The sequence below is a fragment of the Caenorhabditis briggsae genome (genome assembly GCF_000004555.2).
Source record: "Caenorhabditis briggsae complete genome, chrI, whole genome shotgun sequence".
In the NCBI taxonomy this organism is placed as follows: Eukaryota; Metazoa; Nematoda; class Chromadorea; order Rhabditida; family Rhabditidae; genus Caenorhabditis; species Caenorhabditis briggsae.
In genome coordinates, this window is record NC_013489.2 from 4,022,141 (window position 1) to 4,045,332 (window position 23,192).

General features: G+C 37.4%; 4 protein-coding genes across 4 annotated transcripts; 2 read left to right on the forward strand and 2 right to left on the reverse strand.

Annotated features, from left to right (window-relative positions):
• Positions 1-2,352: 2,352 nt before the first annotated feature.
• CBG04213 lies at positions 2,353-3,258 on the forward strand (the record flags this gene model as incomplete). The annotated part of the gene is made up of 1 exon (XM_002639531.2): positions 2,353-3,258. One exon carries the CDS (start codon positions 2,353-2,355, stop codon positions 3,256-3,258), a length of 906 nt encoding a protein of 301 aa, XP_002639577.2.
• A 260-nt stretch (positions 3,259-3,518) lies between these two features.
• Positions 3,519-3,533, reverse strand: CBG25267 (the record flags this gene model as incomplete). Its single annotated transcript, XM_045243478.1, has 1 exon — positions 3,519-3,533. One exon carries the CDS (start codon positions 3,531-3,533, stop codon positions 3,519-3,521), a length of 15 nt encoding a protein of 4 aa, XP_045098287.1.
• Positions 3,534-3,780: 247 nt separating this feature from the next.
• On the reverse strand, positions 3,781-9,709 carry Cbr-bam-2 (the record flags this gene model as incomplete). The annotated part of the gene is made up of 10 exons (XM_045243484.1): positions 3,781-3,921; positions 5,850-6,145; positions 6,176-6,754; positions 6,802-6,869; positions 7,083-7,251; positions 7,302-8,194; positions 8,242-8,352; positions 8,398-9,000; positions 9,046-9,247; positions 9,493-9,709. 10 exons carry the CDS (start codon positions 9,707-9,709, stop codon positions 3,781-3,783), a joined length of 3,279 nt encoding a protein of 1,092 aa, XP_045092614.1.
• Positions 4,440-5,756, forward strand: Cbr-gska-3 (the record flags this gene model as incomplete). The annotated part of the gene is made up of 5 exons (XM_002639530.1): positions 4,440-4,502; positions 4,548-5,074; positions 5,158-5,431; positions 5,481-5,597; positions 5,640-5,756. 5 exons carry the CDS (start codon positions 4,440-4,442, stop codon positions 5,754-5,756), a joined length of 1,098 nt encoding a protein of 365 aa, XP_002639576.1.
• Positions 9,710-23,192: the final 13,483 nt, after the last annotated feature.

The window sequence follows — 23,192 nt, forward strand, 5'->3', positions numbered from 1 at the left end:
AAGAGTTTGAAGGGGACGGAGAGAGAAATCATAGCAAGAACGAAAGTGCTGAGAAAATTAATACCAGTCGATCTCTCCTGGAAGACATCACCGTGTTTCCGGCCGCACCAATTCCTCGAATTGTGGACCAAGCTCCCAACCGTCGAGAAAGTGTGGTAGAAACGCAGAGAGTTGTACCGAGGGATCCAAGCCCCGAACCAGTGGATCAAGGCGAAGAGATCGAGAAGCAAACGGATCAATCCATAGATGTAATGGAATTGGATAACCAAGAAGAAGTCGAACCGATGGAGGAAGAAAGTCAGGAACAAACGAAACAAGGGGATGTAAAATCACAGAAAATTTCTGAAAAACTCAATTCTTCCGTTACTTCTTCATTCGAATTCCCGAAGTTAAATAACCCCGCAGGTGAGGTTCAGAAGTCGGAGGTCTGGCCCGGCCGGGCCCGCCATTTCACTAGTTTCGAAATTTTCAAAAAACACATAAGGGATTTTTATGTGATTTTTTTCGACCAAAAAATTTTTTTTCGAGTTTTTTCGATATTTTTTGATCAGACAGACAAACAATCCGAAATACGAAAAAAAAAATGGAAAAAATTATATTGAGAGCTCAAAATTTGGCTCAAAAATACAGAATTTTTGACACCGGGCCTTCCGGGTCGGGCCCGGGCCTTGAAAATTTCCTCAGGCCCGGAATTTTACCAGTATGGTTTTGAGTGATTGCGAGCTTGGATTTGGCTCGTAGTTTTTGAGAGACTCTTTTAAGGATTTTAAGTGAGTTTGCTTGAATTCTAAGCTTTTATTTGTTGTTTCTTTCTAACTTGTTCATAATAAATCGATTTTGTTACATTTCTTGTTGATTTTCTTCTTTTTTATCACAGGAACTTGATACCCCGGACATACCGCGGGCAATTAGAAAATTGTCCGAATCAGGTTGGGAAATTAGCTTTCTCGGTCGGATCTTGTCAGAAAATCACCGGATCTGGTCGGAAAATAAAAACTTTCCGAATCTGGTTGGAATTTTACTCGAATCTGATTGGAAAATGCGCGTTCCCTAATCTGGTTGGAAAATTGCCCGAAACTGGTTAGAAACCGATTACCAGAGCTGAGTGAACATATGTATAGTTACAAGCCATGAAGCTGCCTCGGCTTGTTTAATATGTATCTTCGTTCAAAGAAGATTGTTTTTTTCAAATACTGGCATCTTGTACAACTACCTGAAAAGCTGGTCAAAAAGAATTATATAGGAAAATCTGATGTCAGGCATACTTGTAACGGGCCGGGCCTGTCATTCCACAAGTTTTGAAATTTTCAAAAAACACAAGGGGGGACCCTTATGTGATTTTTTTCGATAAAAAATTTTTTTCGAGTTTTTTTGATATTTTTTGATCAAACAGACAAACAATCCAAAACAAAAACAAAAAAAATAGAGAAAATCATACTTGTAAAATTCCGGGCTGGTCCGCCAAAGCCCGGGCCTGAGGAAAATTTCAAGGCCCGGGCCCGGCCCGGAAGGCCCTGTAGCAAAAATGTTGTCATTTTGAACCTTTTGAGCTCTCAATACAATTTTCTATATTTTTTTGTGCTTTTTGGATTGTTTGTCTGTTTGATCAAAAAATATCAAAAAAAAACTCGAAAAAAAATCACATAAGGGTCCCCCTTATGTGTTTTTTGAAATTTTCAAAACTTGTGGAATGACAGGCCCGCCGGGCTTCCGAAATTCGGGAAAAAGCCCGGCCCGTTACAAGTATGGAGATAATTTTATTGAGAGGTCCAAATTTGGCTCAAAATGACAAAATTTTTGCTACCGGGCCTTGAAAATTTCCTCAGGCCCGGCCCGGGCCCGGGCATTGGCGGCCGGCCCGGAATTTTACAAGTATGATGTCAGGTGCCAGAAGTAAAACTACCGTAACCTGAAAATATTTTTTTTCCGAATTTTTTTTTGATTTTCGCATGAATATAGTGTAAATTCTGTTTAGTATGATTTCGCATGCTTCGAAAATTCAATCCTTGCATCGGAGACACTGACTCGATTGAGTTTTCATTTTTGGTTTCACTAGCTATGAACAACGACGTTGCAAACTGCTCCAAATCTGGTTCTCAAAAAATCAGCTATTTTATTTAATTCTGGAATGAATTAGTTTCAATTTTCTAGTCACAATGAGTTTGAGTTTTGAACAACTGCAGGATTCAGTGAAACTATGTTCGTTGTTTGAAGGAGCATTTCAGTTGAAACCAAGCATTTTCAGTATGTATAGCAGCCACAGCTACGGCCACTGGGGTTGCTTTCTCGTTAGGATGTACTGCTGGACATCGGAACATTTTCAGAAGACGAGGATCAAAGTCTAGAAAATCGATGAGATCTAAACGAGAAAGAAGAGAAAAAAGTGAGAGATCACATAGGAAATCGAGAAGATCGACAAGAGAGAACGATGATTTGAAGAAAAAGAAAAGTAAAATAAGCCAAATAAGTATGAAAAGTTCCCGAAGTAAGAGAAACAAGAAGGATCGGAGCAAACGGGGAAGTTCGAGAAGCAAAAGTAAGAAGACAGTTTCTGCTCGGAAACTAGATGAGAAGAAAGAAGGATCCAAGAGAGGAAGTTCGCGAAGTAAGAACCAAATCAGTTCCCGTCGAGTGGAAGGATCGAATCGTGATGGATCCAGAAGAGGAAGTGTTCGAAGTGAGAAGAAACTCGAGAAAAAGCAAAGTTCTAGAAGCAACAAAGAAAAAAATGGAAGTGTCAAAAGTCAGAAGTACTCTCCTTTGAATAAGAAGAAGAGCAATAAAAGTAATAAAAAGGAGAAATCAAAGAAAGGCTCTCAAAAAAGCGTCAAGAAAGCTGAATCTGTAAAGGAAATCAAGTCAGATGAAGCTAAAACACCACCATATGCTGCTCCTTCAAATGATGTTCGTTCTGTGTACTTGGACACTGGAAAATCTTCCTATTCAACTCCAAATCCCTCGTCCGTCAATCCCAATTCTATTTATGTAAACGATCCGAAACCAGTGAAGAGTGTACGTAGTGATTTGGCTGATTCAGTGACTCCAGAAGATAAAAAGAAGACGATGAGAAGTACAGTATCTCCAGATGGTGAATCAAAGAAGCGTAGTAATAAGGCTGTCACTCCAAACAAGAGTAAGAAATCACAGAAAGATTCAAAACGTTCAAACAGGTCTGAAGTCAACAATAGTGTTAGAACGAAAACTTCAAAGAATGTGTCCAAGAAAACTGTGGAGTCTCGGAAGTCCAAAAGAAAGTGAGAAGTGAGTTTCGTACTGGAGACAAAAATTAAAGAAACTTAAATTCCAGATTTCCACTTCCTTCCAAGATCTCCGCTTTCTTCAAACCGTATATTCTTGAATTCTATCCTCCAATTCTCAATGAATATTCTTTCTCTAACCTCATAAATGTTGACTTTCAAAATGCAAAAATATCTGTAGCTTCCTAGAAAATATGTTTTAAAAAATAGGCCTCATATTTTTGTTGTCTAAAAAAATCCATTGAAATAGATTTATTATGTTCAAAAATTAGACATTTTGCAAACAACAATGACCCGTTGAATTTTAAAAAATTCGATTGAAAAATTTGGTGTATAAAAGAAGAGCTGTAAAAGAAAGCGATGATTGGTGGCACTGAGAATAGAAAAAGTTAAAGAATGGATGAAAAGAGATGCATCCGGGTAAAGGTAATAATTGAAAACCGGTCCGTAACAATTGAGGATCAATTAGAAATTAAAAAACAAGGGGATGATCTTAAAGGAGAAACTGAGAAGATGAGTTAATTCAGTCGTCATTGACGGTAACCAGTGGAGCATGTGAATCCTGATGTCTTGGAGCCGTTTGGTCCGATATCGTTGAATTTGTTCTCTTTACAATTGCTGCTTCGGCTGGCTGATCAATCGAAGGAACCAGAATTGAGACCATCTGAAAAAAATACATTTATTTTTTTTGAAGTGCGAATTGGAGTCGTAAATCAGGAAATTCTATAAGACCCTAAATATATCCTAATTGTAAACCCTAAGTTCCCAGCCTCATTGAATTCCAATACACCGTAACTTCAATTGAGTGCTACCCAAACTATCAACTTTGAGCTCAATTATCTCGATTGCTGTGAGAGATGTCAAGAATGTGTCAACTAACCAAATATTGGTGATGTTATGATAAAAAATTTATCAGTTGAACACCTTTTGAATCTTTCCCAGGAATCGAGATAGTTGAGCTCAAAGTTGGGCGAGCTTCAACAAGATAAAGTAGGTTACGGTACGTGTGCACGTTATGTTCTAAAAATTTCAATAAATCTGTTTTGAAACGTTAACTTAAAAAATTGAAATTCGAATGAAATCTGTTATTTCTACTCGATTGAAACTCACTGCGAATACGCACTAAATTAGCTTGAAAAAGGGCTCGAAGAAGAAGATAAAAGAAGAATAAAAGAAGAAAGAATGCCCAACACTTATAGAACAACGGACGAAATAACCGCTCAACGATTGGACGATGGAAGTAATGTTAGTGGAAAACACTTGCAACTTTAACCATTACATTTTATTCAGACCCGACTCAGTCTTCACAAAATGGGATTATTCGCATCGGGAGCATTTTCGAATGTCTACCGAGGATTCGCTGTCACTCCATCGAACCATCAAATGGAGATTGTGATCAAAAAGACTTGGCCAAGAAACAGTTCAGCTCCGATGGAAGTGAAGATTCTGGCTATTTTGGGAAAGCTGAAGCACAAAAACATCGTTCGACTGTTGTACAGTTATCAGAAACAGATTGAAGGTCGTAACCTTTTGGGACTGATTTTTGAATGCGTCCCATCAAATCTTCATCAATTCTTGAAAGACAACAATCGAAGGATCGACATCGTTGAAGTGAAACTGATCACGTGGCAACTATTCCGTGGTCAGGCACATCTTCAAAAAAATGATGTTTGCCATCGAGACATCAAGCCTCAGAATCTTCTATACGACTCGGCAACTGGCCTTCTAAAGATTTCGGACTATGGATCTTCTGCAATCCAAGCATCCAGATCTACTCAACAGAGCTACCACGTCACAAGATACTATAGACCACCCGAGTTGTTGCTTGGTTCAAGAAACTACGGTTGTGAAATCGGTAGTATAGAAATTGCCTAGAGCTTATTTATTTTCAAAATTCCAGACATTTGGCATGTGGATGTGTGTTCGGAGAACTCCTGAAAGGCGGTATTTTTTTGGCAGGAAAGTCAGCTATCAATCAGGCAGAAGTCATTTTTGATGCTCTGGGTATTCCAACAAAAGATGAATTGAGCATGATGAGAGTTAGCAGCACAAAATACAGAGAGATTGTTCAAATGTATGAACCTGATCCCCTGAGAAAAACTACGGATTTCAACTGGCTCTACGAACAGAATTCATCGAATCAAAGAGAAAGACGGACTACTGTATTCAATGATGTAACAATTAATTATTGATGAAATGGGATAATTTGATTTCGATTTTCAGAAAATTGATTCATCTGACATGAAACAGGCCACCGAACTTCTTCGTCTCATACTGGTGTACAACCCAAAGCAACGATTGGCAGGACTAGATTTGCTCACCAATCCATATTTTTCTGATGTAGGGGAATTTTGGGAAAAGCATTTTAAATAGAAAATTCAGCTGTTCAAAAGTAGCACTCTCCGCAATAATCGCCAAGTGATTGGCTGTTTGACAAAGAATGATTTGAGAGAAGTGGAAAAAGGAGATACGTCACAGACACACGAAACAACTGAATGAGCTGATCTTGATTCTCTTGATTCTCTTGATTCTTCAATAAATATTCATATTGTAATCTATTTTTTTCGCTTTCAAATTTTCTCAAAGACTTACCGATTCCCTGTATATCTTGACTCTATGTGAAGGAATATCTCTGTAAGCCTGTAGATCAGTATCATCTGTTCCAATCGATCCATCGTCATCGACTGAAACTCCACTTATACTGTCTCTACGCATTTTTACAGGAGCATAGTCTGGACTATCTCTCATTATTGTTCTCTGTGATCCACTATCCGTCCGCCGCATTGATCTCGGTTGTAGGACGCACCAGTAGCAGACCACGCACATCAGGATGAGCAAACAGAGTAAAACGGTTAGGAAGAGAGAATAGAGAATCCAACGAGCAGATACTACAAGAGAATATCAAATGTAGAGAATACATATGTTGATTGACTTACATAATTGCTCTGGCTCTATGATGTCAGCAGTGAAATCAACGATTTCTCCATGTGGGGAAGATTCCAGAACTGGAGATTGCTCGGATTCCGAACCGAAAATTGGCTTTTCCCAGAGAGAATCATCAAGGATTCCTGTTTTTGAGAGATCCGGAGCGTGAATTTGGTATTGTAAGAGCTGTGAGTGTATATCGACTTGATGGATTAGGTTGGAAGGATGAAGAACCGCAAATTGTTCGTCATATTCGTAAGAGAGTCCGAAATCTGAAAACAGAAAGAAGTTACGAAGTTTTGAGTTATAATTTTTACCATGAACAATAACAGAACTCCATTCGTCGGTTGTCTCTGCAGCTGACACTGATACATTGTTCAATACAAGTTTTCCAATATCAGAGACCACAGTATGATAACCATCAATCTGGAAAAATATGAAATACAGAATATTACAAAAAACCAGAATCCCTACATAAAGGTCATATTTCTTTGCAGAATGTCTTGTTCCCATTGGAGTACGTCTCTGGAGTTGAAGAAGATGAACACGATCATCCAGGAGATCGAGATGACCTGAAAGATCATAATCAAGATTTATCATGCCGTCGAAAGAAACTTACGTGATGCAGAATCTTGGCCATGAAGTTGCACGGTAACAGTTCCTTCGGTATCCACTTTGATATTGAATCTGAATAAAGTTTCCATTTTTAAAGTCCAATAAATGAAGTAAACACTCTAATATAATGTCAACTCTGAGCCCATACATCCTGTAACAGCTTTCAGAAGGTAGTAAACTAAAAATGTTACTGATAATTTGATAAACATTTTATCCGTAGTCTCCATCGAAAATTCAAATGGCCCAAATATGGGCGTGTCACTGTTTACGGTATATTATTCTTACAATGTTTCTCTATGTGAATTGAATTCCACAATCGTATGAGCTTCATTAATATGTTTTGGGAGAGCAAATTTAATCCAAACTTTGCTCAAAACAGCTTTTGTATTTTGAACATCTAGCACAACTTGCTTTTGAGATAAGAATGCGGTAGAAAGAGCCACAGGTGTGGAGTCTGAAACGATTTTTTGAACCATCTGAGCTTATTTCTTTTCAAAAACCAACCTCTTTTCTTCTCGCACGTCCCTTGGGAAGTATTAAATTGCAATTCATCAGCACAGTCACAGATCATTGGAGAGGACTGAAGCGGACCTTGTGAACGACATCTCGTCTTCTCTGAACATGTGGGATTACATTTTTGGCAATCCCTTTTAACCGCAAATGCATTTGAATCATATTCCTCGATCAGCATTGCGTGTTTCTGAGCATCGAAACTCGTAGTGAGATCCATTTTGGCTCCTCGAATGAAAACATCCTTGACACATCCTCTGAGCACTGGCGCCTTTTCTCTAGTATTCTCAAAATATTTCTGTTCGGCTTCTGCTTTGTACAATCCACGCCGTTTCTTCTCGTGCCATATTCCGCCGATGAATAATCCTGCGCCTTGAGATATCTGTGGAATCGCGTAGACCTCTGCCAAACTGATATTTGGAGATTGTTGGAGGCGACAAATTGAAGAATCAGTAGCCAAATGAATTTCATCTCCGCCACCCCAAAGTATCGTTTGAATCCATTCATCTCTTCCGAATCCGCGAGCATTTCTAATCGAACATCCAGAACATTCTTCATCTTCTGCGTGTTTACAATAAACTGCAGATATCAAATCATAATGATAATAGACTTGAAGGCGTCCCTTTCCATTGAAATTTTGCCAGTAACCGAAGAAAATCAAACCAACATCTGAGTCTGATTTGAAGCTCGTGGAAATGGCAGGAATTGCGGAACCACTAGAATCCACATCGAAAGAATCTTCGAAATGAAAGAAAGACAGTCTATCCAAATCTCTTCTCAAACTGTACGATCCTTCTTCGTCTTCATCACATTTACTGAGTCCATCGAACGTTCCACTCAACTTTGAGCATCCACATCCGACACACATTGTCCGAGTATTCACAGTTCTGAAAGAACATTCCTCAAATGATTTCTACCACAATTCTAAACTCACTCCTGTAATCTTTTCTGTGGTTTGTCGAAACTGTACATGCAGTCATCATTGGTGTCAGTTGGATCTATCAATTGAATATTACCATTCACAGCAATGGTCAGTGTAATCGTTCTGAAGAATTAAATTGATATTTTAATCTTTGATAAATGTATTTACTTGTCAGTATCATCATTGATGGCCTTTGGTAACTCGATCTCTGGGAAATCATCAATTTTCAGATAGTGACTATCTGGTTCACTATGTTTGACAATTGCAGTGTGCCACGTGGCATCTGACAAATGACCAACTGCGACTGGTGCACTTCCATCTTCTCGAATGAAGAAATCATTTTCCAGACGAACTTCTGATGACATATCTCCGCATCGAAGTGAGAAAAGTGTTTGATTAGTCGTATCAGTTTTGAATGCAAATGCATAGCTCCATTCGAGATTTGCCTCCAAATCAACCTCAAATTTCCCTCGAACAAGACATTCCGGTTGTGTGTAATGCTTGCAAATAAGTCGTGTCGTGGTGACAGTTGGATTAAATTCATAATCATCTTCGTCTGGAATCAAATGACGAACACCGGCAAAAGAATCGTCAAACAGGAAATCCTGATGGTCCTCTCCACTGTACTCAATTTTAGTTGTTTCATTGAGCAGAGAAACCACTTTAATGCCACCTCTTCCTGTTTCTGGAGTATTCTTCCAGTTAACAGTCAGAGTTTGAGTGCATTGAGATCGCCTCACAATTTCTCGGAGATGATACAAATCTGGTACTCTGAAACAGGGACATTGTTATATGAAAAAATATTAGTTATCTCACTGAAAGTTGACCGATTTCTTTGTTAGAACATGGTGAGAATTTTGCAGTGCAGAATGCACTTCTGTGAATGCAACGTCATTTTCAAATATACATTGGACATTTGATGGAATTGATGAATGGTGTCCAGCAATTGGAAGAACAGAACTTGAGTGAATACCAGCGAGATAATGATTATAACATGAGAAACGAGATTGAATATCACCTGAAAGTCGCAATAGTGATTTTTGGGACTTCTTTTAAAAATTCTGATATCATGCTTGTATAAAAAATCGGAGATGCGAAGGAGAAAAGCTTGTGGGCGTGGCCAACGGTCCCCTTAGCGAGAACCACAGTAACCTAAAATTTTCGACCCTTTTTTCTCGATTACTTTTGCCTTTTGACAACTTTAAAACTTTCAAAAAAGTCGGAAATCTAAATCTTTCTAAATCGAAAGAATTGGCGGAAAACGGACGAAAAATGAGAAAAAAAAAATTGTTTTTTGAAAATTACGGTAGTCCGGCTGTGGCTGTGGCTGTGGCCCACCAGAGTCTCTCTCCACAACACCACTTTTATTTGTACCAGAATAATATAAAAATTTTGAAAAAAACTTACAATTAACAAATACAGCTAATAACAAAAGAGCAATGAGGCGTAATATCAAATTGTCTTTCCGCCTCTCGCTCATTTTTGGTGAGCAAAAAAGGAGAAAAGTTGAAGAAAGAAGATGAACCTGAAAAGGCGGTAAATTGAAGTTGAGATAAAAGAGACAAAAGATTTCTCCGGGGAGAAAAAAGAGATGAAATGTTTCGATATACATAACGGAAGGATAATCGTGCGTTTCCGGACGAACTCGGGGAGCCAGGGACCGAATATTGAAGGAAGGCACGGAAGCGGAACGGAATGAGCAAAAAAATAGAATTTGTTGTTGAGAATATTGAGGTCAAGTGAAAACTATCTTTAACATTTCTTGTCTTTTGATATGTGATGGGTCTCAATATAAAGAGAAAAGAGGTCTAACAAAAAAAGAGAAAGGCTTAGTGGTTCTTTTGGAAAAAAGAGCTAAAAAAGAAGAGGTTATGTCACGAAACGTTTAATAAATCATTGGAATCGGTAAGGGTAGGTCAGGACAAAAAAGGGTTAGAAAAGTTATGATGTGAAGAAAAAAAAAATAGCTGAATGAACTCCAATGTTTTGAATAGAATAAAAAAGAAGGAGAAATCGGGGAATAGAGCAAGAATTCGATTGTGGGAAAATAGTGATTTGAGAGAAAAGAAACGGGATAGATGTATAGAAAAATGGATTTATGTACAAATGGAGAAAAAATGGGAAGGAATACTTTAAGAGGTCGAATAAAGGATTCAACAGGAGGAAAGGGAAAGAAGGGGTCAACAAAAACAAATTTCAGAATAAGCAAGCTCATGGAAAACGTTCTGAAAAAAAAAGTGGATTCAAGAGTGAAATCCTTTTCGAAAATTCGATTACCGTATTTCCTCTAATAGAGGCCTACCTCTAATAGAAGCCTACCCCGTGAGGTGTTTCGAATAATAGAAACTCACCCTCTAATAAAAGTCCATGGGCTTCTATTAGAGGAAATAGGGTAATTCAAAACTCCAGAATTTTGGAACTGTGAACTTAGAACTCGGCAATTCCGGAATTTCGAGCTTTGAAATCTCAGAACTTCATAAAATCGGAATTTAGGGATTTAGAATTGCAGAATGAAAACTTCCAATTTTCCAAAACACTGAATTTCAGAATTTATAGCTTCCGAATTGTCAAACTTCTGGATTTTTGATTTAAAATTTAAAAATAATCATTGAAAAATATAAGCCCACCCTCTAATTGAAGCCCACCTCTAATAGAAGCCCACCCTGAGAAAGAGGTTGAAAAATAGAAGCCCATGGGTTTCTATTAGAGGAAATATGGTTTATTCAAATTTCAAATACCGTAAAACCTGTATTAGAAGGGCAGGTCTTTCTACTGTATTGGTTTTTTTTTCGAAAATTTTGATCGAAAAATTTGACAACTTTTGATGAAGACCCGTCTACTTTCCAAGCCCCTCTCAGAGAGCCCTTCTATTAAAGGGGACTTTCTAATACAGGTTTTACGGTATGTAATGGATAATATAAATACGAGAAAAACGCATCAATTCCTTGATAGTAAATTTTAGGTTCTGAGAGAATCAACAATTCAGAAAAAAAGAAACAGAAAGAAACGTTCCTCAAGAAAAAATGAACAAGTTTTCAATGTTTCTTTTTATGGAGAATATTTTTCAATGCACAGTGACTCATCCTTTTTTTGTGTATGGGATGGAAACGAAATGATCGTCCTTCGAACTATTCGAACGATTTGTGAAAAGAGAGGGAAACATGGAAGAAAAGAAAAGAGGCGGAGGAATATTGGAATGCTCTTTTCTCTTTTGGAATCTCTGTATATGTCATTTTGAAGTTTTAATTATGGAGAGTAGTAGTACATATGTGAATGATAAGTGTGAAAAGAGGGAAAGAATAGAATAGAAGAAATAGCATAAGAGATGAAGAGATTTAGAGAAAAGAGGAAAGACAATAACAGCAAAAAGGGAAGGTTAAGTTCGTGGAAGAAAGAGGGAAAAAGAAGGAGCAACAGGCTTGTTGCATCTCAGTTTTGATGTGAATAAATTAGGATTAAAAGTGAAGAGAAAGACAAAGTGGTAAGGCATTCAGAATGGGAATCAGTGATCCCAGGGGAGAAGTAGAATAAGTAGAAGGAGTGATTTCATATTGAAATCCTATTGTTCAAGTTGTTTGAACGAGTGATTAGGCGCTGATATGGACAAAACAAACAAATATTTAGGCGTCTTTTGAATTGTTGCTTAATCGACAAAAAATATGAGGGCTTCGAAAAATGACCGACTCAAAAAATTTCGATAAAAATTGGACAGTTGGGAAGTTATGAAATTAAAAAGGAAAGAATGGTGGCATTTTATGAAATTCGGGCACCTCAAACAAAGTTTTAATATAATTTATTTGATAACTTCGAACAATAAAAAAAGATAGAATCTAGCTCAACAATTAAAAATGATTTCAGCTAGTGCAGTTCCTCTTGAGAAGATAACGATGAACTTCAATTTAGGCTTGTTGTAAAGAAAAAAGGAAATTTCGAACGCTGTCAACATTTCAAATGTGTTTCCTACTTTTCACAATTATCGTAAAACCTGTAATAGAAGGGCCCCTACCTTCTAAGTTTGGGCCAATTTTTCTCGGTTTCTGTCGAAGATATGAAAAAGTTATCTACAGATAATAGGGAGGTCCTTCTATTACAGGTTTTACTATATTTACACTTTGATCTTTCGTAGACATTTATGCCAACAATCTAACGAGAAAACGCCATAATTAAAAAGTACGAATTCAAATTTCTCTATGTGGTAAAACCTCTAATACAGTGACACCATGACTGTCAACTTTTAAACAATATGTATCGGTTCTGGTGAAAGATATTATTATAAATTAGATATTAGAAAATCTTAAATTGTAAACCTATTTTGGGCGTTTTTGATATCTTTCACAGAAGCCGAGAACACTTGGCTCAAAGTTTACGATCATGCTACAGAGATTGGCTCAAACCAGAAAATTCAAAATCAATCGAAAATGTTGATCAGTGGATCCTTTCACTGATTTTTTTAAAATTCTGAATAGGAGACCTTGACGCATCAACTCGGCTGATATCTATTCGAATGTGTTCATGGCAACAGAGAAAACACACAAGTGGAAGACGTTTTTTTTCCTCAAAGTCCATTCAAAAAAGTGAAAGTAGCAAGTTGTGTAATTAATGAAGAATAGTTGAAGGAGGCTAAAAGTAACGCTTGATGCCAAAAGTGCAAACAGAGGAGCGCTCCGAGCCTCTCCCTAGCCGAGCAGCGGTGGCCCAGAGAAGAAGCAACGTTTTCGAAAAGTGTGTCAACAGTTTAGCAAATAGATTTGGCACTACTAAGTACTTGGCAAACAGTATATCACCTATAGGGATGATACCACGGAGCACCTAGAAAAGAGAAGGCGGATTACATATGGAATTCGGATGGGAGAGTGGGAGTTGGACGCGGATGAGAAAACATACAATTAACAAGGAAAAAACCAAATGTAAACAACTGAAAACTTCATCAATAGATTGGAGGTTCGAGTGATAAGAGAAGAGGAAGACGCTCTGGAAGAGTGAGAGACAATGCATGTACAAATATGTTTATGATTTCGGATGGTGTGAAAATCGAAGAAGAGGGAGAGAAGGAAAGAAAGAGAACGACTCGTAAAATGGTTTTGAAGAGAACAATATTGTGAGAAAATGGTATTTTTTTGAATTCAAATTTTCAAAAGCTCTACAATATCTTCGCAACTAGAAATCAGAGATGTCCGGAATAGGTTCGAGAAACGGAATCCAGAGCAGAAAAACGCGGAATCCGGAATCCGAGAATCTCTGCTAGAAATTCAACCTCCAAATGATCGAGTTTTAAATACCAAAATGAAAAAAGTAGTGGCTAAACTTTTGATATCAGCAAACGAAATAATGCAACAAAGACATCAACTAAATACTGATGAATTTCTCAAATTCAAAACCTTTTTCCTCCGAAACATGTGAGCCAATTTAGGAAAAGTGTTAGAAAGCAAACGAGAGAGATCGAGGGGCGTGGGAGCGGAAAGCCCGACCAAAAATTGCAGCTAATTTGGTATAAATTGAGAATAGACACGGGCCCAGAACCTCTAACAAACTATGCATTTCGCTTCGTTTTTTGTCGTTGTTTTAAGAGTTTCTCAATTAGGACAAACATGCATTTCTATTTGTAAAGAATAGTGGGGTTGAGTAAATGAATAGAAGTCGGGGAAGAAGGAGTGACATCACATTCTCTAAAATACAAAAAAGGTCTCATTTCATTATGGCGTAACTATCGAAGAGAGTCACAAAAAGAGCAGGTAATAATAAAAGAGATATTAACTGCAATCTTGATTCAGGTGACTCCACGGGGGAGTTGGATGGAAGGGAGTCTTTTAAGTGCCATATGAATTATTTGAATGAGGTTGTGGACGACAGGAGGTGGAGAAAAGTCGGGAAGAGAACGGGAAATGAGCCATCGGTGAGATTTATTAGCGATTGAAATTATTTTCGAACCTAGACTGTTGTGTAGGTTGACTATAGAGATAGAGAAATAGGAGCACCAAATTAAATGATTGGGTTACTGTAGAAATAGAACCTCTACCTCCAACTAGATTTAACAAAAATTTGATCTCGAAATACAAACGTTCGTATGGAAAGACAAACAAAAAAGGTCCGTATTAGGAAGAGAGCATGAAAGCGGAAATGATGAGCATGAGGAGACGAGGGAGCAGGTGACAATTTACATGAATTATACAGCCGATCGTTTTGAGGTTCTACCGACCATATGTATTGCTTATTGTTGTGTTGACGTTTATGGATTGACGATCAGACGAATAGGGCGAGGAGGACAAATTGTGTGGACCAACATTTTACAATTTGGACATATATGCAAACGAAAGGATTCATTGTGACGCTAAGGATCATGTCTACTGACCTTCAATAAGTAAAGAAGACAGGTAAGGAAAGATGTTGTCCACAAGGCGAAACGATCATTATGAGTGACACCAATTTAGGGCGGAGGAAGGAGGATCAAGTAACGAGGTAGAAGGCGGCTGGGTGCAACAATAACGGTGCGCCAATCGGCAGATGGTCAGAAAGCCGGAAAACAGGTTTCAACTGTTCGAATGACCGGCAAAGGGAGATCTAAGTAAAAGTACCGGCTGTCAGGTTCAATTGGAAGAAATGAAAAAGATTGGGTGCAGAATAAAAAAAGGATCAGGAGTTTACTGGACCCGAAAGGGTCCGATAGTTCTGAACGAAGACTTTCATAAGCTAAGTTTCGTGTCTACGATGAATAAATATTTTTATTATTTTATAGTCCTTTATCATAAAGGCTTTATGATTACGATACGTCCATAACCTGAATTTCAAATTAGCAGAAATCAAAAAAGAGTGGCTTACCGATTTATGTCATATACCAAAAAAGAATATCGGAAATCAAAATAGAAAAGAAACCTAAACACACTAAACCACAAACAAGTTGAGATAAAAATCTTTGCATTTCTCTCCACTTCTCTCTTATTTCCTAAATTGTCACCTACCTATTTTTATGTACACGAGCCCCCATTGCATGTCGCATTTTCTCGTCGTTCTCAGTTTTCTACTTCTTCTTCTCACACATACCTAATTACAGGTGTCAATATATACGGACTGCGTGTGTCTGTCAATTCAGATCCATGTCAAACACACACTGATGCCACACAAATCATCGAGAATCATCGAAAGGTCTCGCGCACTCTCGATCACACTTGGCATCGCGCCAATAACCTATAGGTGTCGTCGCCCGCCGCTTTTGATGATGAAGCGGTGACAGGTCGGAAAAAGAGAAATAGAAGAAGATATGAGGAAGGGGAGAGGGTGTGAAAAATTGATGTTCGTCGGCGATAAAAAGAGTTTTGCCGCCACGATACAGTACAGCCTCTAGAGGATGCAAAAAGAGGAAGAAAGTGTCAGGCTGGATGATGAACATGTCTCCAGATGACTGTCAGATTGATCCTGAAGATGAGATTTGTGTGTAACGGGAGAGAGACGAAGTAGAGGTGTCGAAAAGTTAATTTAACTGTTCGGAGGATTCAAAGGTTTTGAGAATTTGAATTATTCAAGAATCAAGAATTTCTTTTAAATGCGAATCAACTTTGTAAGGAGGCTGATGATATCAATTTGAAAAACCTCCTTATCTAAAAATTGAAAGTCGAAAAATGTTCGAATTTTCGAATTTCTTGAATTTCTCAAGCTTTGCAATTGTCAAAATACTGAATCCCCGGAAATTGACACTTTTTTAATTTTTGAATATCGAAATTGCAGAGTTTTAGAACTTTAGAATTTTAGGATTTTCAGAACTTAAGAATTCCGGAATTTCAAGATTTTCGAAATTTTGAATTTTAAATTTCCGGATATCAGAAATTTCGAACTTCTGAATTTCTAAAGCTTTGCAAAAAAAACTTTTTTAGAATTTTAACATTTCGGGATTTTCAGAATTTTAGAATTTCGGAACATTAGAAATTATGAATTGGCATAAACCGATTGGTAAAAATAATAGCTCAGTGACGCTGACCAATAACAAAAGTTGATCCTATTCAGTACAAAAATGTATGTCAAAACGACTAAATTATCTGTACGAAATTCGAAACCCTTTTTCTTTTTCCTGTCCCGTTGTCCGCCAAAATATGCAAATTCTTTCAGTGGCGTCTCAAAACTTTTGTCGAGACATGAAAGAGAGAAAAAGGGTGTCAAATTTTCAAAACACATTGGGAACCATTATGTCTTGTGGAACGACAATCGATGAGAAAAAATGAATTTGTGTAAGAGAAACCTCACATTTGTCTGCATCTGCCATTCGGACATCGTTCTATCGTATCAAAAAGTTTACGAAGCATGTCTATGGCAGTTTTTTTTTCAAATCGGAAAGGACACCCTGTGATGGTGTGAAAAATATGAAAAGGAAGAGGAAGAAGAAAACGAGTAAAATGAATAATGAAGTTTTATGTGAAGCAATAAGATTGATGGTTTTCTGTGTTTGAAGGAAGAGAGGAGCAACTGCCAACGAAGAAAATAGACACGTGGCATCATCAGAAAATGAATGATACTGTCTCCAGAAGTGAGGTTGCGTAATAGATGGATAGATGCTGAGTGACAAAACATCTGGACTCTCTTCTCATCCATCAGGTCATTTCAACAAAAAGAGAAGGAAAAACCGTGGTGATTTGTTGCTCGGAACAATTGAACAGTGTGCGTAAATGGTACGAATAGCGGGAGGAAGTAGAGAGAAGGTGAGCAATCATACTCGTCCAATTGTTCAAATTCAGGTGAGCGGAAATGTAGGTGAGTAATCGAGAATATGTGGAAAGAAGGGAGAAGAAAAAAAACGAAGAAGACATTTTTTCGAAAGAATGGGCTCCTCGTGAGGACGACGACGTCCGGAGATTCTAGAAGAGATATGTGACATTCGAAAGTGCAAAGATCCATGCAGAGGCTTTCGAAAAACTACTTTAATCAAACAGAGTACGTTCATTTTAAGCTCAATTATCTCGGTTCCTATGTGAGATATCTAAAATCTGTCAACTAATAAACTGTTGGTGATAATATGATAAACAGTTTATTAGTTTACAAAATTTTATTTTATATCTCTTGTAGGAACCGAGATAACTGAGCTCAAAATGCATATATAGGGTGGACTGGACTTCTATTAGAGGATTTACGGTAGGTTTAGATTTTGTCTTTCGTTCAAAAATTTTATAACTCAAAAAATAAAGATGTGAGATTAAGAATCCAAATACAGATTTCGAATCTACACCAGAAATTCAAGAAACGTCTAACAGAAACATTTGAGCAAACCTGTACTGACCTTCGGGTACCTGGCTCCCCAGTTGGAACGGTGCCAACCATAAAAAATAGAAGAAGAGTGAACAGAGAGAGAAAGAGAGAATGTGTCCATACGGAAGGACGCACCGTGTCATTTTATGGCTTTTTGTCACCGCTCTTCTGTCGATTCCTCGTCTTTTGTGTATTCTTCTTCTTCTTCGGTATATTTGCCCTTTTTAGGAGCGAGGGGTTGAAAATGGGTGGTATAAGAAGAAGGAGAAGGAGGAAAGGCATCATGCAAATATGCGGAATAACAATAATAATACAAATTAATTATTGATTAGTGATAAAAAGTGACAACAACAGAACTATCCCCCATCGGAATTGTTGAATTCAATTGAAATCGACAATGATTAGCGCGTCGCATTAGCGCATTATGACAGGTTCAAAAGAGGTGAAAAGGAAAGGAAATGAAGGAAAATAAAAGGAGAGAAAATACATACATAAATGTGCATGGGGAACAACCATTTCAAAGAGCCCCGACAAAGGAAATGATGACACACATTTCATTTCTACAGGTTCAATTTGTTTGGTTAGAGAATGGGAGGTCTGAAAAAAGGATACATTGAAAATGGGGGAGCAGAGATGTCAGAGACTGAGATTTTTGAAAAAAAGTCAGAAGAGGAAAAAAGCCCCAAATCGGAAGTGGCAAGGATGTTCGGAATGACCTTTTCGGAATATTTCGGAGTGTCGAAAATTTCGATTTTAAAAATTTCGGAACTTCGGAAAATTCCGATTTTGAAAATTTCGGAATTTCGAAATCTCTGAGTTTTCCGATTTTAAAGAATTCGGAATTTCGGGATTTTTTAATATTCAAACTTTAAATTAGGAATCTTATTTTTCCATCACAAAACGCTGAAATTAGGATGAAATTGACGAAACGATTCTGAAAAGTCAGTGAAAACGCAGAAAAGTGGAAGTAATTCAGCCCACAAGCAGTTTTTTCGCGACTACTAGATTACCATTTCCGAAAAAAAAAATCTTCGGAAATATTCCGGTCGGATTTCATTCCGAAAATGTTCGGAATTCCAAATTCTGTTCCGAACATCCCTGGGAAGTTGGATGTCGAATATCGGAATTCCTGACAAGTCTGTGTCGGAGAGGACAAGCTCGAAAAATTAATATTCATAAACTATTTACAATGATGATCTGAATCAATGCTGAACATTTCGAAAAGATCTTACAGTTAGCTGAAAGCTCTTCATTACATCTTTTTTGAAAACTATTTGAATATAAAAAAACAATCTTATGATAACACTGTGCATTTTTGGGATCCATTACTGTATGAAACCTCACATGTGGTTTTAATTACTATCCTATAAATCACTAAAATATAAATCACTAAAATACGAATTTGAAACGGAACTCAGGACGAAATAATTCAAATCGTCATTGTTCAAATTAAGTTTTGAGCGTCCTCTCTTTGGCACTAGATCATTCGCTGATCCATACCAATTAGCAGGATCAAGGTGAATCAGAGGAACGGTTTGAAGCCGAAAAAGAGTTTTTGTGGCCTTCATTAAACGCATTAGGCAGGAGAAAAAGGGTACGCACACACAAAAAACTCATTATTCATTCGCATCCCGTTTGGCTTTTTTTCTGTGAAGGAATAGCCGTTCTTGGTAAGCCTCTATCCCTCTCATCACGTTCCAATTTTCCCATAAACCAATCCATATCTCATTGGATTTGACAGTTTTCACCTCAACCATCCACCAAACACTGACCGATTCTTGGTTGATCCAAAATTATTCCTTGTGCGTAAAGTAACAGAAAAGTGATGAGAAAGGAAAAGAAGACAAGAAAAAAAATGAAGAAAGGGATGAAAAGTTGGAAGAAGGAAAAGGAGAAGGCAAACGGAATCAAGAATTTCCGCCGGCTGGTTGTGGTAGAAGAAGCTCATTTGTGATTCGATTTTGGACGAAGAAGTCCAGAAAAAAAAGAGAAAAGGAGGGGTAAAAAACTGATGGAAGGAAGAAGACGACACGGATTCGATGGATGAAAAAGAAGCTATGAATTAAAAGGAAACAGAATAAAAGTTCCACTGATGACAGACATGTTGCAGAAAAGGAAAGAATATAATGTTGCAGAAAAGGAAAGAATATAAGGAAAGAATGGAAGGAACGGAAGGATGGAATTCGAAAACTTGTGGATAACTCAATCAAGAAGAAGCAGAATACACATCTTTTTGGAGGAATTTCTCACTTTTAGGGGAGAACATTTATGTTTAGGCATGGGAAAAGATGTCAGAAATTTTAAAAATTCCTAATAATTTTATAATATACCAGCAAGTTGGTAATATATTTCCAATCCTAACTGTATGTGTGTAAACTACAGTATTATATGAATATTCCGCAAAATTTGAGGCAATTTTTAAAATATGGTATAACACTTCATCGTCAACAGTTTTTATTGAAGAGCATCGGCCACTAAAAACAAACGATAACCAACCGCTAAATGCGGGCACTTTGTCTGATTTTCACAAACTACCGTAGTCCTTGAATATGGTGTCTGGTGGAAATGTTGCCTTGCTTGATTTTATTCAAAACAATATACCGCATTTTCTCTTATTGAAGCCCATGGGCTTGGGGGTCTATTGCTTGGGCTTCTATTTTTCAACCTCCATCTCAGGGAATTACCAAAAACTGAAGTTAAAACAAGTTTTTTGAAAAGGAAAAAAGTGTCTGCAATAACCGAGTAAACGAACTGCGCTGTACAAAATGAACAAACGAAAAAATAACGGAAATTTTTGAAAAATGCTAAATTTAGAAAACCGAAGTTGGGCTTCAGAGCTAGGCTCAGTGAGCTAAAGACTAGAAGTAGGCCTTGAATGAAAAAGAACAGCTTGATCAGAATTGGACCATCTATACAAAGGATACGTTCAGGGGTATTCTGGGATAAGATTGAGTTCACTAATTACTTGAAAAATGGATTTGGAAGATTTCACAACTTCTGAGAGCAACAGAAAATTGTTGCTCCTCGTTTTCTTGTTAATGACAGTTTGAGTGTGAAAACTAAATAATACAAAAATGTGTGTCCAGGAAACAACATATGATTTTTCGGGAGAGCCACAGTCGGCTTGTTAAAAGTGAAGAGAGAGAGAGTGCTCAACGGAAATTCGATGATGCTCTTTTTGCTGCACAGAAGAGGGCACCGCCGAAACAATCCGGCCGATTCGATCGCGTGTTTGTCCCGTTTCGGAAAATGAGAGAAAATGCAGTTGCACAAGCGAGCGATGCGCGGTTTTTGTCGATATAATTGCATACAATTAGCTGTGGAAAATCGAGTATATTCAATGCACACATTGACAAAAATCAAGGACGAAATGGAATGAAAAGGAGGGGAGGAGAGAGTAATAAAAATGAAAAAAAAAGGGAGCGAAATGAACCATTTTCTCGATTAGAGGTTTGAAAATCCAAAAAACCAGAAAATGAATTAGGATAGGGTCTAATTGGGTAAAAAGCTTTCTAAATGATTGTTTTTCAGGGATCGAGAAGAATCAGACATCTCCAGAAGATACTTCAAAAATGGGGAGCATTCAGAAAAGAGTGGTCCTCTTTCGGAACAAGCATTGACAGCTGAAACAACAATTGTCTCCTTTTTCGGAGGGAAGAGGATACATCCTGCTTCAGAACAATCCCACCCGACACACACCGGCCGAATCATCGCTTTAATCGAATTACATACAATCGGATAGTGGCAAATATAGAGAAAAAAGAAGAAAAAGATGACGTGGCGGCAAAAAACCGTTTAGTTATTGAGAAAAAAGTGTCAATTTCTTTGAACTGAATCTGCAATAGAGCATGAAATGACTTTAATGAGACTGAACTTGGAGAAAATGCAAAGAGGAAGAAGAACTTCATTGTCAAATAAAGAACACAAAAGTGAAGACTGATGTATAGTTAAATGAAGCGTGCTGTTATTTTGTACACTGTTTTCAAATGAAATACCGTTTTTAGAAAATGGTATTGGTGGTCTTCGAAGAATCAGAAAAAAGGAATGGGAGTATTTTTTGGTATTTCTTGCCAGGTTACAAGAACCCAATTCTTTTTCGGAAATTCGTTATCGTTCCAAAGGGAAAATACAGTTTTTATTCTAAAAACTGGGTGTTGGCTACCAATTTGGTATCATTCGAGACCGCTGAATTAATTATTTCAACAGTTCTAAACAAGTCTCGTTTTTAAAAGGAAAGTAAGCATTCCAGAGTTTGAAATTTCAGAAAGATTTTTCAAAAAGAAAAACGGGATCCAGAAGGCGTCAACTAGAGGATGTTCAGATTTTAGATTTCATCCTTTATTTCTTAAAAATGAGACTGAACATCTATAACAATTATTATTATGCTAGTGCGAAAATCGGGGCTCTGGAAAAAGAAATTTCGGTTGCCGCGGGCAAAGGTCCCACAGTGACAACTACCGTAACCTAAAATATGTTTATTGCCTCCATTTTCACTGCTTTTTGTCGAATTTTCCAATTTTTTCCTCAGAAAAGTCGGAAAATTAACATTTCTATAGGGAAGAAATTGACTGAAAATGCGCAAAAATCGAGAAAAATAAACCGGAAAATGAAAATATTTCTGGGTTACGGTAGCAGACGTTGTGGGACCTTCGGCCACGGACACCGGCGTTTCTCTCCCACAGCTCCGATATTCAGTTTTCCTACCCGTAACATACCGTAAGGTGCTTCGAAAAATAAAAGCCCACCCTCTAATAGAAGCCCATGGGCTTCTATTAGAGGAAATAGGGTAATTTAAAATTTCAAATTTTTGGAACTCTGATTTTTAAAAACGATATTGTCTCAATTTTTGAATTTTCTAATTTCTAAATTTCGGAATTTCAGATTTTTAGAAGTTAAGATATTTTCAGAATTCTCGAATTTTAAATTTCGAGATCCTGGTATCTCAGAACTCATCGATTCACAAGTTTGGAATTTGGAATTGCAGAAGGAAAATTTTCGAATTTTCCAAAACACTGCATTTCAGAATTCTTAACTTCCGAATTGTCAAATTTCTGAATTTTTGAAAATAAATCATTGAAAAATAGAAGCCCACCTCTAATAGAAGAACACCCTGAGAATGAGGTCAAAAAATAGAAACTCATGGGCTTCTATTAAAGGAAATACGGTAAATGAAAAAATAACTTTTTCAAAAAAAATCCAACCGACACAATTTTCTCTGTAAAAGTACAATCGAAAAATGTCATAAATCTACAAGCTTTATAACAACCACATATCCAGTAGAATGTCTTCTAGAAGTCATACTTTTTCTCCGTCCAAATGTCTTCTAGTTCTTTTTTCTTCTTCCAAATGTCTACAGTTTCCGGAAGAGAGACGTCTCTAATTTTCGATCAAATGAGCGAACCTCATTCCGAATTGTCCCATCTGTCGGTGTGGCCTTCGCTCCACGAAGAACTACTGTCGTTTCGTATGTGCAATGAACCCTCTAATTTATGTGTATCTTACAACAACGAAACGAGAGAATACAATTGAAAAAAAAACAGAGAGAGTGAAAATGAGATGGATAGAATAGAAGGATAGAAGTATTGACAAATCAATAAATTACAGGGACTTAGAAAACAGAAACGGGCACCGGTCCGTTTGGATCCATAAGCAGGAAAAGAAGAAAAAGAAGAGAGGACAGCTGCATTTGATCACAAAAGATTTCCCATGAGAAGAGGAAAAGGGAACAGTATTTG